At 41.8% G+C, this 19,431-nt stretch overlaps 1 protein-coding gene across 1 annotated transcript in view; it reads left to right on the plus strand.

Moving 5' to 3' along the window:
• Window positions 1–19,431, plus strand: part of LOC139913097 (mitochondrial carrier homolog 1-like) — a 75,950-nt gene that overhangs the window by 5,416 nt on the left and 51,103 nt on the right. The window contains exons 2-3 of the mRNA XM_078288266.1: window positions 16,172–16,256; window positions 16,351–16,457. Coding sequence (XP_078144392.1) covers window positions 16,172–16,256; window positions 16,351–16,457 — 192 coding nt within the window. The remainder of the gene's footprint in view (window positions 1–16,171; window positions 16,257–16,350; window positions 16,458–19,431) is intronic.

The raw sequence follows: 19,431 nt of genomic DNA on the forward strand, positions 1-19,431 counted from the left end.
CAAACTATGACTCGTTTGAAAATCTGTCAGATTTTCTGACAATTTAGCTTCCCATCACCGTGACCAACGATGTCAAAGAGCACCTGCAAGGTTTGAAGACCCAGCTGCGTGAATACTTCCCCATCCCAGATGTGCAGTGCAGTTGGATAGAAAACTCATTCGCCAGGCACAGTGACAAGGCCCTCGCAGCCCTGAGCGCAAGATAGTCATGTGGATCTCTCTTGCGACACCGCGTTGAAACTGGTCTTCTCACAGAAGTACCTAACAAACTTCTGGCTTCATGTTGCTTCTGAGTATCCCGATCTGTCCAACAGAGCTGTGAGATTTCTGATGCCTTTCCCGACGACGTACCTCTGTGAGGCTGGATTTTCTGCGCTCGTGGCATTAAAAACTAAATATAGAAATAAACTGAATGTTGAGCCAGATCTTCAACTGAGACAGTCTCATTAGGTGAGTCAACATATTGTTGGCCTATTGTTGGACCGATCCACTGCAGATTTATAAAAAGCCATAAGTAAGAGTGCAATATTTTAATTTTGTTTCATTGCAATTATTGCTTTTGCTTGTATTTAAATATTTTTTGTCTGGCTAGGCCTACGTGCTGAATTTAGCATCTGTACATTGGTTTTGTGTTTGTAGGCCTATCGATTTAATGCACTTGTTTTGGCTTGTTTTGATATTTGGGTTTTGGTTGGGTTCTGCGACATTGTATGTCAAATTGTTATGTATGAGAATGCATTTCTCCATTGTTGAATGATACCGTTATTTAATTCGTAATCAATTATTCGTTAATTAGCCTATTGAAGACAGCCCCTCCTTTCTGATTTCTGTGTGGTGCTGATGGACAGCTCCTTTTATCGTTAAAATAAGAAGTGCTCTGAGAACGCATTCTTTGGCTTCCGTATTGTTTATGGTCGGATGTGGGCCGCGAACATTTTTGAGATTTTCAAGCGGGCCATGAGTCAGAAAAGGTTGGGAACTGCTGGTCTAGTGTATCCCCAGCTTAAGTGGAAGTTGGCAGAGTGGTTAAGCTCAGGTCTTTGGACCACAAGGTTGTGAGTTCAAGTCCTTGATGAACTGTGACCATTTTGAAGTTTCATGAAAAGTAAATCAACACTAAATCACAGAGTGTAGAAAACTCAAAGCAGGTGTTTGACATCAGCTGTCAATGGCAAAATACCTGATTGCCCATCACTGATTGGGGTGTGGCCAGACGTTTCATCCCATAGAGAGCAGTGCAGCAACAGTTTTCTGGCCCATGTGACTTACTATTGTTTTATTTGTTAATGGAGAGCACTATAATGTTCTATAAAGTGATTAGCACTGTCAATCTGTCAGTCATAGGCTGCAGTATCACAATACTTCTCCTTTAGTTAGTTTCTCCTCAGTAAACCTGTAACAGGTGGTTGGCTCATTAGGTAAAGCATCAGCCTTTCATGTGGAAGGTTGCAAATTCAAATCCGGGCTTGTCCTTTCCGAAGTCATTACTCGTCAAGAACAAGTAATAGAAAGTTTGGCCGTTGGGAATAACTTCAACAATGTGGTTGCAATAAAAAGATTAACTTGACAGAAGTCACGGGCCAACACAAAAGCTGGTGTTAAGCCATAACGGAGATGTTTTCTATGGTGAAGTTTTTAATCAGCCTGGTGAGTAACAACGATCGCTTCTTTTATCACAGTTACTCACATAATACAGACTCAAAATGGCATTTACTTTGCAATTCCTCTGCGCAAATATTGTTTATGTGCGTTTCTCCATTGGATGCGCATATAGTGTTTACATATGGAAGCTTTATGTCTGGCTCTCTGGTGCGGGTAAACGTTGGAAAAACAGAACCAGTCACATCAAGTCGGCGCAACGAGCCCATCTCCAGGATTCTTTATTGACGGGACAGGGAGACAGGGAGACGGGGAAAAGAGTGGTGGGCTGCGTGCGGCGTGGGGAGGAACAGCGTTCTGGTGTATTTCCAACCATGTCCATATTTTATTAAATATTATATGATAAAGTAACCCTCACTTTACTATTTACACCAGTACAACGGGCTACATGGCGTTGGCGTTAGACAGGTGTGGAAGTCTCTCCCTCTCCCTCTCCTCCTTTTGTCCACTACCAAGCCATCAAAAGTCCATCTAAAGTAGCCTAATTTCACACATCTGATCCTATCATGTTTTTTAAATACATACAATGTAGTTCGTTGCTGTTTATCATTTAGTTGCTCACTGTGTTTTTGGCTTGTGCCTGTAATATTTTATATAATGAAGTCATGGCTATGCCTTTATTTCCCCCTGTATTGTTGTACCGTATTTCCTCTAATATTGGCCCGGGCCTTTATTTACCTCAACCGCAGAGGGTACCAGGCCTTTATTGGAAGCAGGCTTATATTAGAGACAGGCCTTTATTTCTAATTCCCTCTGTTTGATAAGTATATTTGCTCATATTTTAGTATGAAGTTTGATTTTCTGATCTGCTTCTGTTGGGGTACGTTAGGTAGCCGTTTTTTTGTTACTGCAATGCATTATGATAATTACGGTAATCGACGACGGCATGCTCCAGAGACTTCCGCCGGCCAAGCCATTTTGTGGCATACTGCCATCTTGTGGCACTTGTATGTTACTACAAACTACAGTTACATGTATAACAGGCGCCAGGAGTTTACCGATATCCACCGTTGTTTGCATGTAAGCTGAAGCTAACTGAAGCTAAAGTAGAATCTATACAATTATATCATATCACCGTTTATTTCGATGCGCGAGCTCAGTCCACCTGACAGCCCTCTGTTCTGTCGGCGGCATGGAGGTTTCGGTGCGCCGAGGGCTTACTGCCGACGCTTCGAGTTTCCCGGGGACACGGTTCCGGCCAGTGCCGATAGCGCTGATTTGTTCCCGGTGATCCGGCCGAGATTTCGGCGGGGTCCCGACGCCGATACGCATCGGCGTCGGGACCCCGCCGAAATCTCGGCGTGTGTCCCCGATAGGTACGGGCCGTGGGCGCGGTGGAGAGGACAGCGGCGGAGAGAGGAGACGGACACGGTCCAGCCATATACTAGGTTTTGACTTAGTCTTGTTTCCTTTGTTTTTTTTCCCCGGCCTGTATTTGGGGCCGGCCTTCATTTGTTTGTGTCGACCACGGCCCCGGCCATTATTGGAGACCCGGCTTTTAATTGACTACCGGCCACTATTAGAGGAAATACGGTATTTTGGTTGTGTTGACAACAGCTGACAATGATCCCATCTCTCATGGGCACTTTGTTTATTTTCTGTATTCATGTTGGTTTCAATTATAAATATTCATCATGGACTGATGTGTAGTCCTAATCCCTATGATATTTTTCCATTTTAACTTTTATTTAGGCTATAAGAACTTACTAGGCTGTAAAAATTAAATAGTGATTCCTTAAGTAAAATAAATAATCACTTTTATGAATATTAGGCTATGCCTCTGTGAGAGTACTGTTGTTGCTGTTCCTCTGCGCAAATATTGTGCAGTTATGTGCGTTTCTCCACTGGATACGCATATAGTGTTTATATATGGAAGCTTTATGTCCGGATCTCTAGCACGCGTAAACAGCAGCTGGAAAAACAGAACCAGACACATCAAGTCGGTGCAACGAGCCCATCTGCTCGATTCTTTATTGACGGGACAGGGAGACGGGGAAGAGTGGCCTGTGTAGAAACAAATGGAGCTTGTTGATGTCAGTGCTTCGATACAGCCAGCAGATGGTGACAAAGACCATGATTTCCCCACATAGGCTTTCTGTCTGACTGAGACGGCTTTGTTTGAAGCACAGGATTAATGGCGGACCGTACCGGCGTTTGGGAATTGACAGCTGGAGAGTATCTAAAATCGGGCGTAAGTCTTTGGTGAGGCAAAAACAGATTTTTGTCAGTGTGACTGTAAAACGTGAAGTTTGACTGCTGTTTCCCTGAGACTGTTGTGTTGCTGATTGTGATGCGTTTGGTGTCATTGGAAAACTGGGAATCTCTAGCTTCGTACGATACTATGTTGTTGTAGACGAGAAAGCATCCCTGTGTTTTGGAACGCAACTGGCTCTTATTTTTTACCAAGTTCATATTTTTACGACATTATTATTAAAACTCAAGACATAGTTTGGACAAAATACAATTGGTTTACTGTTTCTGAAAGCTCAATTCCCTCTGTTTTCAAAACAGTACAACACTCATGTCATCTATGAAAATAATTCAACTTTTCACAGCGACATGGGGTCCGGATACAGTTTAAGTAAAATAAATAATCACTTTTATGAATAGTAGGCTATGCCTCTGTGAGAGCACTGTTGTTGCTGAATCCTGAAGAATGTTTAATCAAGTATTGAATGACTTTTGTGTTACAGCCTACATATTTCAATATTTGATAGTTAAACTAGGCATGCTCTTGGATAGTATAGTATGCAAGTAGCCAGTGTGCGACTTCATGTCAGTCCACTCTGCTGCTGCTCTCTGACATGCTCGGCTCTTGCTTATTTTTGAGGACAATACAATGAGTAACGCAAAGTTTAGACAACTGAACTCACCGGTTTCTCAATAATGATGGACTCCTCTGAGATATCCAGCATAAAGTCCGAATTTCAATCAATTGAGAGTCTCATAAGCGATCTCCTCCACCGTCAATTGCAGCGCCACGATCGCCTAGCCGCCTTGGAGCCCCCCCTGCACCGGTACTCGTGCGGATGGTTCAGACTCGGCTATCGGCACCGTCACCACATGGGCCACCATGGTGAAAGGCAAGCATAGAAGGGCTTCCCTTCCCCTTTTCGATCCGAGTGGAATAGAGCATCTTCTGCCTCTCTCAAACTCTTTTGAACCGCTAGCTGAGCTAGCCGATAGCATGGTTGCTACGCCATGGGTCAGGAAGCACCCTGTTCCCGGCTCCAACTCCTTGTCAGGCTGAACTACTCCCAGACCTGCTTCACCTGAAAGCAAGCGTCCCCGGCTCCTTCGCCCGGACTCCACATCATTCAACTCAGCAGTCCATGCTGAAAGAGAGTCCACTGCTCGTCCTACTCTGAGGTCTACGCCTGTCACGGACCCTACTGTGGTCAATAGCACGGACGGGGTCACCGAAAACACTGTCCCCTGCCTCAGCGGCCCTCCGGCAAACCTTGCTGTCTACAGCGGAGGTTGTGCGGAGGATGAACCTCAGTTTTTAATTAACAGCAAGGACCCAGTACTTTGTGTTTTAATTTATAGACCCCCAAAACAGAACTGTGGTTTTATTGCTGAATTTTCAGAACTCCTGTCTCTCATCACCCAGCGCTTTGATAACATATTTTACTTGGAGATTTCAACATTCATGTTTGCTGCCCCTCCTACTCTCTCTCTGCTGATTTTATGAGTCTTATTGAGTCGTTTGATTTTACACAGCTTGTTAAAGTGGCTAGTCACTGTAAGGGTCACACACTTGATTTAGTTCTTTCACTGGGTCTAGCTCTCCATAATTTGGAATGAATTGATGTTTGTGTGTCTGACCACAAAGCTGTGGTTTTTAATGCTCCACTTCCCCGTCCTATCCCTAAGTCCTCTGCTCCTATCAGATCCAGTATTTTTAACTCTGAGTCTGCTAGTGCATTTCATGATGCCTTTGTAGCCACTTCTCATCCTTGTCCCTCTGAGCAGTATCTTAACATTGATGACATGATCAACAATTTTAACAGTAACTGCCAGTCTATCCTGGACTCCATCGCACCCTTCAAAGTTAGAATGCCTAAACATAATACACAGCCATGGCTCAATGAACACACCCGATCCATCAAGAGACAGTGCAGAAGAGCGGAACGTAAATGCAGGGCGAATAAATTGCATGCTTCCCTCATCTGTTTAAAGCAATTTATGGTAAAATATCAGCAGGCTGTTAAAAACGCTAAATTTAGTTATTACTCCAACATCATCGCCAATAACAGAACTCCAGGATCCTGTTTAAAGTGTTTAATTCAGTTATCCCCCCCCCACCACCACCCCTATTCTCCATATAGAACTATCCCCTGAAAAATGTGAAGAATTTCTGCAATTCTTCCTTAATAAAGTAGAGAATATTAGGCTCCAGATCACATCAACCCCCCTTGACGTTTCAATTTCACCTAACATTCCAGCTACACTGTCCCAAATGAAATCCTCGTCCTGCCAATTAGACACTATTCCCATATCTCTCCTAAAGGAGGTACTTGAAACAGTTGGTCCCATCATCCTCTCCATTATAAATAACTCCATAGCCTCTGATTTTTGTCCCCTCCTCATTTAAACATGCCTTAGTCCAGCCCCTTCTAAAGAAACCATCTTCCCATTAACTACAGACCCATTTCAAAATTATCTTTTTTATCCAAGGTTTTGGAAAAACTGATCTCACAGCTCCTAGCCCACTTGAGCAACAACAGCTTATTTGAAAAGTTCCAGTCAGGTTTTAGAGCCCTCCACAGTACTGAAACTGCCCTGATTAAGGTCACCGACTTGGTCATGACTACGGATGCTGGTGACTGCTCGATCCTGGTCCTTCTAGACTTAAGTGCAGCGTTTGACACGGTGGACCATACCATACTGTTAAATCGCCTAGAATCATGGGTAGGTCTTAGCAGCACCGCCCTCCAACTGCTGCGTTCCTACCTCTCAGATAGAACCCTCTCCCTTGATGTTGGTAATGCCTCCTCCTCGTCAGCCCATCTCACTTGTGGTGTTCCGCAAGGGTCTATCCTTGGCCCTTTACTATTTTCAATTTATATGCTCCCCCTAGGTCATGTCATCCATAAGCATAACATCCAATTCCATTGTTATGCAGACGACACACAGCTATATGTCCCACTCAAAACCTCCAACTCAGTTGTCTAGCTTCCCTTAAGCCTGCCTAGCTGATATACACTGTTGGTTGTCCCAGATAGAGTTGTCACTGGAAAGGGCACCCTTTGGGACACTGTCATGTAGGGGCGGCATAGAGGTAGACTTCTGGCGCTGCACGGTGGCGACGGGTGTCTGTGGCACGTCAGATATGTTCGTTCGTTTGCTCGTTTTTTTCTTTGTTTTTGTGCGTTTTGTCGCCTGTAATCAAAGTGTGACTCCAACTACTGGTCGTGGATTATCCGATGCCTGAAATACATCGAAGGCACTAAAGATGTATCTAATAGCGCACATGTACTGGCTGATGCTTGTTTTCCACCTGCTGCTCCCGGCTCCAACACGAGCTTTAACAACAGGAGAGCACACTTCCACAGCCGAGCAGACCGGTACAGTCACTGGCATTTTTCGGTACAGCCGGGAACAACTTCTGCAGTTGGGGCAGTATGGTGACTGTAACAACGTCTCCCTGGAACTGCCGAGGGAGTGCAGGAGAGGAGTGAATACATCGGCAGTAAGAAGGCGGAGAGGTTGGCGTGCAGGGGTGCGATGGAGGGTCCGGGCCCGTGGCAGCAGGCCGCCTCTACCGACAGTGATCCTTGCAAACACTCGCTCTCTCCCCAAGCAACTAACGGAGCTTCAGTCGGCTGTGAGGTATTTCACCGAGTACAGGGACAGCTGCCTGCTGTGTTTTACTGAAACATGGTTAAAGGATACAATTGACAATTCCTCACTTCGTGTCGCAGGGTTTAGTGATCCTGTGAGAACGGATCGTGATCCACTGGTGACGGGGAAAAAAGCAGGTGGAGGTGTGTGTATCTATGTAAACGAGAGATGGTGCAAGAACTACACACTTCGAGAGTCATATTGTTCTGAGGATATTGAGCTCCTGTCCTTGTCATTTAGACCTTTCTACCTCCCTAGGGAGTTTGGACAGTTATTTATCATTGTTGTCTATATTCATCCGAGAGCGAATGCACGGGCTGCTGCAGATGTAATACATGATACTGTGGTTAGATTAGAAAATGCTGCTCCTGATGCCCCTAAATTTATATTGGGAGATTTTAATGGCTGCTCTATAAAACATGTACTGCCCCACTTTTATCAGTACATTACCTGTTCCACTAGAGGAGAGAAGACACTTGACCTGTGCTTTGGCAACATAAAGGATGCATATAGGGGGTATCCAAAACCACCACTAGGGGACCATAACGCTGTCCACCTGGTCCCTCTCTATAAACAGCGGCTTAAAACCAGCAAGCCTGAGTTGAGAACCATCCAGACATGGAATGATGAATCAGTGGATTGTCTGAGAGGATGTTTTGACTGTACATCATGGGACATCTTCATAGATACCAGTGAGAACTTGGACGAGCTCAACACTGTGGCAACAGACTATATACACTTTTGTGTGGACAATGTTATACCAACGAAATGTATCAAGATTTTTCCAAATGATAAACCATGGATAAATGGAGAATTGAAAGCAGCACTGAGGAGGAAAAAGCAAGCCTTTCAGCAGGGTGATAGTAGGCAGGTTAGAGTTATGCAGAAGGAAATTAGGCAAATAGTCATTAGGTGTAAACATAAATATAAGCAGAAGATAGAAAGGAAGATGAGGGAGAACAACTTAAGGCAGGCATGGCAGGGAGTGTATACAATGATAGGACAGGAAAAGAAGAAGAAATCACTTGTAGGTAATCATGGGGATGATTTGACCTTTGCAAATGAATTAAATAAATTCTATGGCAGGTTTGATACATCAGATCTCAACACTTAGCGGAATCTGATTAGGCAACAACTTGACCCCGGCCAGGAAGTTATCATAACAGCAGAGGAAGTTTGTCAAACTTTTAAAAGGATTAACACAAGAAAAGCAGCTGAGTCCTGACAGACTAACTGGTAGGGTACTGAAGGAGTGTAGGGAGGAGCTTAGTTTTGTTTATAGTCACTTGTTTCAAATCTCACTTGATACACACTGTGTTCCCAGAGCCTGGAAATCTTCACTTATAGTGCCTGTCCCGAAAACACCGAAACCACAGGCCTTAAATGATTACCGTCCAGTAGCCTTAACATCGATTGTAGTGAAGAGTCTTGAGAGAATAGTGTTAGATCGTGTTCTCAGTGAGGTGCAAAACAAACTTGACCCACTGCAATTTGCATATAAAAGGGGGAGGGGCACAGAAGATGCTCTTTTGTATGTATTGCATAGAATTCACTGTCATCTTGATCAACCAAAACGATATGTCCGCGCTATGTTTATGGACTTTTCATCCGCATTCAATACCATAAGACCACATATTTTAATGGAAAGGCTGGTACGGTTAGAGGTGAATAGCAGAATCATCAGATGGGTGGAGTCCTTTTTGACTGATAGATCACAGTGTGTCAGAGTGAATGCTGCAGTGTCCTCCCCTATTATTACCAACACTGGGGCCCCACAAGGGAGCGCTGTCTCCCCAGTGCTATTTACTCTTTATACAAATGAATGTAGGGCTAACTCATCTGATGTTTTCAGTGTTAAATTTGCTGATGATACAGTGATTGTTGGTTTGATCACTGAAGATGAAACAAAGTATCGTGGATGTGTGGACGAGTTTGTTAATTGGTGTCACGCCAGTTTTCTTCAGCTAAATACCAAGAAAACTAAGTAAATGATTTTTGATTTCAGAGCGAGTAGAAGGACACACTAACAAGTAGCTATTGATGGTGACTGTATTGAAGTGGTAAATGAATATAAATATCTAGGGACAGTAATTGATAAAAAACTGTCATGGGATTTAAACACAGGTGTCATTTACAGGAAAGGATTACAACGACTATACTTCATGCGAAAGCTTCGACAGTTTGGAGTGGACAGACATATAATGGTTCTCTTCTATCGTTCATTTGTGGAGAGTATTCTAACTTTCTGCTTCATTGCCTGGTATTTCTCACTGTCTGTAGTTAACAAGAACAAACTCAATAAGATTGTTAAAATGTCTAGCAAGATTGCGGGTCAGCAACAACATAGTATGACACTGCTTTGTGAGTCCCGAGTGGCGGGGAAAGGGCGAGCAATCCTCAGTGATGTATCACACCCTCTCTGTGGTGAATATGAGTTGTTACCATCAGGACGGAGGTACAGGGTACCGCCTTTGCGGACGTCCCGTGCCCAGAGATCCTTTATACCTTCCAGTATAGCTCTGTTAAACAAATCCTGATGATATGAGGTGTGTGTCACTTGCATTTTGTTGTATTAATTCTTGATTGTTGGTGATGTTGATGTGGAGCACTTTGTTGTTAAATGTCTGTCTTTAATTGTAATGTCCTTTCTGTTGTGGTTGTATTTGTCTGACAGTTGCCACAGACACAAAGAGAATTTCCGAAAGGATAATAAAAAACTAACTAACTAACTAACTAACTAACGGTGGTGCCATTTTGTTGTTTCCCTCCTCAACACTGGCCATACCGGTTATACTGCCTGTCGCCACTACAGGGTCTAAGCGCTATCAAAGTCAGAGTCACAATGAAAGTGAAACTTAAAATTCATCTCCGAACTCACGTGTGTTAACGGCATTTGTAAACGGTAACACTTTTTAATCAGAGATTTATAACACTGCTCAACACTCAGAGAGTTAATGTGAGTGCAGTGCAGATTCTGGCATATTGCCCTTCTTTAGGGCAATATGCCATTAGATTGTACTGGACAAATTACTGTCACTAGGTAAGGACAAATAATGAATCCTATTCATCCTAATATGTCATATTAGTGATCAGATATTAGTGATCAGTATGTTGTTATAATGTCCATTTATCATTTAGTAGCCTAACTTGAACATGGAAGCTCTATGTGCTTTTATTTTACAAAATAAAAAAAGGGCAGAAAGCAGATTTCTCTGTAAAAGGAGTCTCATTTCTATTCTTCACCTTGTAGACAAAAGCAACAACAAACAGAACAGTGTAGCACTGTTTATATTTTTTAGTTCTGTTATCTTTGACACAAAGTACTTTAGATATATACAGGTTAGTTATTTGTTTGACAAATGGAACTATTTAAAATGGAGGAGGCCTACATTAGATAAGTTTTCAGCCATCCAGGTAATGGGATCCTTTATTGATCCCATTGATGCTACTAATACTTCTAGTGTTACTATCACTTATACTCTTGCCACTACCACTGCCACCTTTTTTACTCGTTTGGTATGTTTAACTCTCTTTTCATGCTGCACAGCAATCACACACATTTTCTCCAGAAAATGCTCCATTTTAGTTTTTATTAGTATTGTAACTATTATTTACTTTAAATTATTGTTGTTGACTTAGGTTTTTTTATTTTATTTATTTATTAATATGTTCAATTTCTTTGCCTTTGCTATAAAAAAAAGCCTTTAATGTTGTTTTTTGCGCTTTATATTAAAGAAGGTATAGCATATACTGTATATAGTATAGTATAGTATAGTATAGTAGTATAGTATACCGTTTAGGCAATGATACCGTTTTAAAAGTATCCGGTATCGGAAAAAATCTAAACGATACTGATCATAGTGTTTGTGCCATGTGTAACAGCTTTTTGAAGATCAGGCCTGATGAAACTTTGGACGGTTGTAATTTTTTGTTCGTTTTTCTTTATTTTCAATAAAACTTCTCTGCAAACTTCAAAGACTGAGTCTTGGACATCACTCTGGGTTAACCAGATCTCTTCACATTTTTCAACCTTACATCCCTCCTTGTAACATATATAATTTTTATATTATTTATAATTACAGTTAATTAAATATTAAATAAAAAATACATATTTTTTGTTTAATGTATTTAATTTCACCTTGTGGCCTGCGTTTTCAATGTTGAATGGCCAATCCAACATGACACGCTGTAGTGACCTTCTTCGAAACAACTAGCATAACTCACATATTGGCTAGCCTCCTTGGGCTACCATCCTCGTCTGTCACACAGCGTCATAGAAATATCAAAGCATAGGCGGTTTTACCATAAGGCATAGGTAGGCAATTGCTTGGGGCCTCGTCTGCCAAAGGGCCTCGTGAATTTTTTTGTTTTTATGAATTCCACCTGTTCTAAATGAATGCGCGTTCATGAGAATTGTGAATTTGCATAATTGACGTCCCAAAAATGCCATATAAGGTTAGGGGTCCGGCCCATATGTTGGGAAGCTTCATTCATAAAAATGACACGGAAGACTAAGGAGAAGTCTACCAGCTCTGAGACCTAAGTCCTACTATCAGAAATAAGTCAACCAAAGCATATAATATTTAATATAATTCAATAGTGGAATCAAAGGCCCTGCTAAAGCCAAGGAGTGGGAAAAAATAACTTGTGCTGTTAATGCAGTGTCGTTTGTTGTGCCTTCCCTTATGAAAATCAACTATAGGCCTAGTATTCCTATACTACATTTTAGATGAATACTAAATAAACATCCCAACAAATCTATAATTCCCTATAGGAATAGTCCCTATCGGAGTATTACAGGAATATCTGACTATAGTGATTTGTCGTTAGGGCACCGTCACAGAAATAAAAAAAGAAATGGCTTGACATGAAATTAGATGCAAAAAGCAAGACGATCCATGACTGTAACAGGAGGGGGCCAGGAGGAATTCTCCGTTACACAGACAGATGAAAGAATAGGCCTATACCTGCCATAATTGGCGATGTGGCTGTGTCAGGTGTTCAGCAGAGGATGTGGCCCTGGCAGCGACTTGCAAGCTGCTGCAGCATGTGATGATATAGGCTTATGCATGACTCTAATGGTAAGACCTAAAGTCATTTCTCTTTTTAAAATTTAGATTCACTTGCACTTACCCATATTAACGTTATCAACTGGAGTAAAATAGCCTAAATCAGATTCATCTCCCTCCATAATGTATTTGCCCCAATACAATCTAACCCTGACCTGAGTGTTTATCAAATAACCTGCCAATTATTAGTGTTTTTTGTTTTGTCTTTGTATTGAGCGCACTTATAGGCTACTATGTATGGATATTTTATGAGATTGCTATTTTTCCTGTGACTATAACCACTGTAGTTAATCTCAACATGATTATGCATTACAGTGTCATTTACATATATTAATCTATTAGTCAACAACAAAGTTTTTTTTTTGCTTTGGAGAACGGCAGGTTGATTGTATGTGACTCGTATGACATGTCTGGACCACTCATAGATTTTGTTCGTACCTAAGAGAAAATTCTAAATTGGTGAATGCGGCAAGTTCTCTTAAATTGCTTGTACGAGTGATTTAAGAACGAATCTGTTACGAGTGGTTCTTGCATGAGGCTCATTGTTCGTAATATCTCACTAGGACATTTTTCATAGCACCTCGGCCCAGTTATCAATTCTTATATGTACAAGAGCCAATTGTTCTGTAGTATAGTATCCCTTTCTGCTTCCCTCATCTTGTTCTCCACACCTAGCGGTCGCGGTGCTGTGCATCAGATGAAGAGCTCTGAGTGTGTGTGTGTGTGTGTGTGTGTGTGTATGACTGAAGGTCATTTGAAGTTCTTCAGTTAGAACAGTTGGAATTCTCATTTGGGTCTGTCCTTTAGTTCTGTGGCAGAGAAAAAAACAGTTGGCACTATCAAAGATCAACAGACATTGGGGCGGCTGTGGCTCAGGAGGTAGAGTGGGTCATCCACTAATCAGAAGGTCGGTGGTTCGATCCTCGGCTCCTCCAGTCCGCATGTCGAAGTGTCCTTGGAACCCCAAATTGCTCCCGATGGTTGCGCCAGCACCCTGCGTGGTAGCTTGCCGCCATCGGTGTGTGAATGGGTGAATGTAGGCGTTGTTGTAAAGCGCTTTGAGTGGTCGGTAGACTAGAAAAGCGCTATATAAAATGCAGTCCATTTACATTAGAAAAGCATCTGAAAGAGCAGGCAGTGATTTACAAAGGGCCACTGCTGCTGGTGGCACTGTACTTGCGTCTTTACACAGAGTTTTCCCATCACATGAACTTGTTCCACGAGGAATTAAAGTCCCATTTGCTGATGTTGACTTATGTTGACTGGAGTACTTATCCAAGTCGTGGGTAATGGACAGGCCCGGATTAACACAGTGTGGTGCCCTAGGGTGACCTCACTTGAAGTGCCCCCCTCCTTCCACTTTCCATGCAAAAAAGTGAAATTTACTATGGCAATAAAGATCAAAAATATACATTAACTTCAACTATACAGGCTCAGGGAAAATGTACTAACCAACAAATTACTTTACACCATAGATTGACTTGAGCCTACAAATGCCATTTTAGGCTTTACACACAGAGCTATACTGTATCAAATTTGAATGCAACTCACATCAAAGACATCATGCTAAAAATCATTGTTTCCACCATACATTTTCAAAGACCTGAATGAAGACTAAATGCCAAACCATTACAGAGCATGACTAAAAAATCATAATACAAAAAAGAAAAAAAAAATTATTACAGACAACTAATGCAACTTCAGCACCACAGACCACCAAATAAGGCAAGCTCAATGACTGTAGCAAGCAGTCACTTCAACAGTTGAAGCGCCAGGTGAGGTGATGTGACAGTGGGAACTGCAGAAGGTGAAAGGAGTAGCACATGAGACAATGTATTCAGGGATGGACTGGAACTTTTGTCCAGACCAGCCCACCGCAATCGGCCGGACACAACCATCCTTGCTGGTGATTTCACAACACAACCTGTCAGCTCTGCGACTCAGATTCAACTGTGCCTGTCATTTGATGTGTGTTTGTTTAATGTGGCCCAGCTTCCTGGTTGAGTGGAGTTTGCATTTTTAAGCACTGTGATTGGCCAAAAGGTCCAAACACTGCCCAGCCGGCAAACTTGGTATAAGAACTAACCAAACCAGTTATTTAAGCCACCAAAACTACCACCGGTACTGCTCTGTAGTTATTTTTTCAGAACCGTCGTCAGATTCACTCCAGGATTGCCATTCCAGTGGACACCCTCTCACTCTGTTTATAGAGTAGATAGAGCGGCCTACCGGGAATTCTCCCGGTAGTCCGATGGCCAGTCCATCCCTGAATGTATTGCAATGCGTAGGCTATTGGAAATTATGGTTGTTATAAGCTTCACAAACTGTGCATCCAGTTCAAAGAGAAAACCTTTCCACAAGCATCAACTCGAGCAGTTTGTTCTTCACTCTTTTAAGTTGTGAAAAACATCTCTCACCCTTACAGTTAGTAACAGGCAGGTTAAGAAAAGCCTGACTGCGGCAAACACACTTGGGAAAGTAGTTTTCAGCCTACTTTTTCTCAGCAGCTCCTCCGGTGAACGGGTTTTCTCTTCCCACACAAAATGCTTGAACTGGACAAATTCAAATGTGATGGGGAGGCGGGGGGGGCACCTACACACCAATCACGATTCTTTCTCTTTATACATTTTCTTTTTTAGTATCAAAGGATAATTTTGGCTGTGTATGCATTCCAATTGTGGTTTGAATGCTGCGGTGCCCCCCCAACAAGGCAAATTGCCTGGTGCCCCTGGGCACTCGCCTGATGCCATATATGGATAATCCGGCTCAGGCAATGGACCTCTAGGATGTGGATTACCTTGGCTGTGAAGATGGGCTTGCTGACATTCAAGCAGATTCTGTGTCAAAGGAATATTTCCAGGAGCATGGAAGAAGTTTTGGATAGTCAATAGACCTGCTGTTGCCCCTAGACTGGCCGAACACACAACTACTAGGATTATTCTCCCATTCAGCACTACAAACCTCTCTGAGACAGCACTTTAGTGCATATTTCAGCTTTTCTGAAATGTAAGAAGGGGGGGCTCCAAGGAAAAACAGTTGGGAATCACAGTCATAGACTAGCAAATTCCTGCTGCATGCTCCACACATGCGACAATGGGATGCACACTATTGCACTCGCTCCACGGAGATACGCCAAAAGATAGACGCAGTCTTTCCCATACATAGGTTCATCTGTGGCTCATTACCACAATAGTAACATTGCACTCAATCTGACAGAGCCTCCCGTTGTGAAAACAAAAGTGAAACTTAAAACTCTACAATTTGGAGATGTGTAAAACTGCCAGCACTCAGAAGGTTAACATAAGTGCAGTGCATATATACATTTTGCCCCTGTTTACCATTGGATTCCACTGACTGCTCTCACTGTAGATAAGGACAAGTAATTAAACACTTAACAGTTATAAATATTTTCATGTAATGTTGGCCTGCAGTTTTCAGTTGTATTCTTGATTTCAGCATTTAATTTTTGTGCAGTTAACCTACTCTGCTTGTGACAGACCTTGGTGGTAAGGTAGAAGAAACTGCGTCAAACTACAATTCGGCATAAGTCATAAAGCTGGAAAGCTGTCATTAATATGAGGTGCGTTTGTTTTCAGGTCGGACATGAACCCCTCGCCCCAACTGCGGGTACCACTATGTTTGGAAGACGAGTCTTATACCTTCCTGGGTTCTTCTCCTATGGTGAGTTGGATCTTATCATTGAATGTCTATATCTTGTTGCAGTATACATTTAAAAGTAAAGGGGAGGTGACAGGAAATTGGTTTGTGTTTTCAGCACAGCATATTGTGAAAGTAGATGGAAAGAGGGGACTATTCCGCGGCCTCTCACCACGTATTGTGTCCAGTGCCATTTCCACCATGGTGAGGAGCAAAGTTAAACAGGTAAAGAATGATTGACTAAGATTGTACATAATAGTTTATTGCAGTAGGCTATGATAATATGTCATGACAATATTTATTACGTAGTAACCTATTGCAAAATAGGGTTTGACCAACATGCTATATGACTAATATGCTAATATGAAGGCTGACACCAATATTTTGTGGATTGAAGCCGATATTTTATACAGATATTCACTATCTTTAAATTTTCCAGTCTTCATGCAAAAAAAAATCCCCAAGTTTGCAAGTATTCAGTGTTTCCCCCAGAATTTTAGTGGAAAAAACTTTGAAACAGTATTTAGACCATGGGACCAATAATAATAATAAATATGGCTGTGAGCAGCAATGCACCAGTTTCCACTGCATGAGGGCAAAGATCGGAAAACCAACTAAAGCCCACTAGCACCAAATGTAATGTGACATTTAGTACCCGGTAGATACACATATGACACACACTGGGCGGAAAGTTCAATTTTCAGGCCTGTGAATGCTTGTGCAAATTAGCAGATTATCAGCAATTAACAGGAATTTGCAGCCTGTGAAGTTTACGCGGGAAAACCTAAGCATTTCAACAGTGGTGGTATATGACTAATCCTGTCTGAAGGTCCTGCACTCCGTTACTGGATGAGGCTCATCAACAAAGTCAATTCTAATTTGCAGACAAATGGGTAGCCCTGCCTTTTCATTTAGTATTGGTCTGTTTCATTGGGTAACCTAATGTAAACTCCTCCCTTTCTTTGAACAAAGCAAATATGGGTAAATAATATTCAGATTGTACACATTTAAGACCATATTTACATGATATTCATACCAATTTATATTAATGTTTCTATACCCTGTGATTGCCATTTTACTCGATAGAAGCTTCAGTAAGCTATGCCATTTAAAAAAAAAAAATCAAAATGGGCTAAACTCAAAATAAGCAATTTGAATTGATTGAAAGACGCAATTGATTTAAATCAAACACTTTTATTGGTGAAAACTGTAAATGTAAATGTAAAAAAAAATGCAGACATTTTAACAAAACAATGGCAACAACTGTTCACCCCAATCATATCAAAGAGATTAAAGCAATCAAAAAAACCTGGCATGAAATAGTGTTGCACGGTATACCGAAATTTAGGTACTTTTTCGATACTATTTTGTTAAAAACGGTTTGGTATTAGAATTTCCCAACGTTCGGTACTTGTAGGTCAAATGTGTCTCCAGTGTAAGTGATCGAGAGGATGAATTTGTCTGAATCTCCACTTGGTGGGAGTACTGGCCAAATCAGGCGCTTGTACGGTCTATGGTCAGGGGACATGCGCCTGTGCATTCATCCCCGTTGATACAGCGTGAGCCTCAGCTTCGACTGAGAGAGAGAAGCAATGCCTCTGCCTCAACATGTCTACTACTGACAACGACAGCGTGTCATCTTCAGAAATAATACCTCCACGCCCTGTACTGGTTAACAAAACGGGCTGCCGAAGTCTACTGTGGGACTACTTTGCCTACAGAGCCGACGCTGATGGCGAACCCGCTGACATAACGAAGCCTGTATGCAAAAGGTGCTATAAAACAGTGTCGTGCAAGGGAGGAAACACTTCAAACCTCGCCAAGCACCTCAGTGACAGACACCAAGACCTCTCCAAGGAGTACAAAATACGACAGGTTAGCGAATAAGCAAGCTGGCAAGCGTATCAATGTCAGGCCTACCCTACTGTATCGTAAATAGCATGACAAGCATATTAGAAAATGTGAGTTCCAAAACGACAAATGTATTAAGCTACAGTTATTTGGGGCTCTCATTTTGGTGCTTTTTAAAACGGTTAAATAGTTAAATAGCATAGGGCTACTAGCTACATGTCACTTCTAAACTACGGTGGCTCTATAGTGTCAGACAGAACGGCCAGTAAAAAAGGCACACTCCCACCGTAAATTTAGCGAACATAACATTGCCCATAGTGAACATAATGCCCCTGGCTAAAAAAAAAAATGTGATTGGGTCTCTTTGTTCTGTTACTGTACTGTACACGCTGCTGTGACACCCGAATTTCCCCTAGGGGATCAATAAAGTGCATCCTTAATCCTCAAAGTGTTTCCTGGCTTCATTACCATCCAGAAAGACATTTTTATTGGAAGCCTGTAGAAGTTTGGAGTTTGCAGGGCACTGAGACTTCCTGTCCAGTATCATTTGTGCCTGTTGAGTGCATTGCTGGCAGATGTGTGATAATTTCATCCACTGTGCAGTTAAGCCAGACAAGAGAAAAGGTGGCAGTAGTAATACCGCTGTGCACAATGGTTGAAATTTAGGAATTACATCACATCATGTGTATTGAATTGTATATACAAAGATTGGTTGTATACTGTATATTGTTTGCAGCTAGTGTGGTTGCTGTGGATGTTTGTTAGCAACATGGTTGCTGGTATATTTACTCTTTACAGTGTTGATATGTTAGATTGTTGATACATTTTGGTTTATGATTTGTTTTGAAAAGTGCTATATAGTTGTTGTTGTTGTTTTTTTTTTTAATGAGACTACCAACCCTTGTAATGTAATAATAGGTAAAATAATTCAACATAGTAGGCTTACTTACTCATATAATACATTTATATGTATATATATATATATATATATATATATATATATATACACGTTCAAATAATATATATATGTATATATACAGTATATGTGTGTATGTGTGTGTGTATGTATGTGTGTGTGTATTTTAACATCTTGCACAGTTCTCTACAAGAATGTAGCGGTGTTCACCTGTTCCATGATCTCTTTCCACATGTCATATTTTTGTGGGGCCTTAATGCCACTGCTTCTGCTGCAGAAGTTTTTTTTCACTGGCATTCAATAACTGCGTTGCTGAAGTCACGAGGCAAATTCAGGTTAGGCAGGCAGTCAGTCAGTCAGTCAGTCAGTCAGTCAGTCAGTCAGTCACGTAATGCTTAGTGAGATGATGCGCTGTGTGAGATGCAGTGTTTC

Source organism: Centroberyx gerrardi, chromosome 14 (genome assembly GCF_048128805.1).
Source record: "Centroberyx gerrardi isolate f3 chromosome 14, fCenGer3.hap1.cur.20231027, whole genome shotgun sequence".
Taxonomy (NCBI): Eukaryota; Metazoa; Chordata; class Actinopteri; order Beryciformes; family Berycidae; genus Centroberyx; species Centroberyx gerrardi.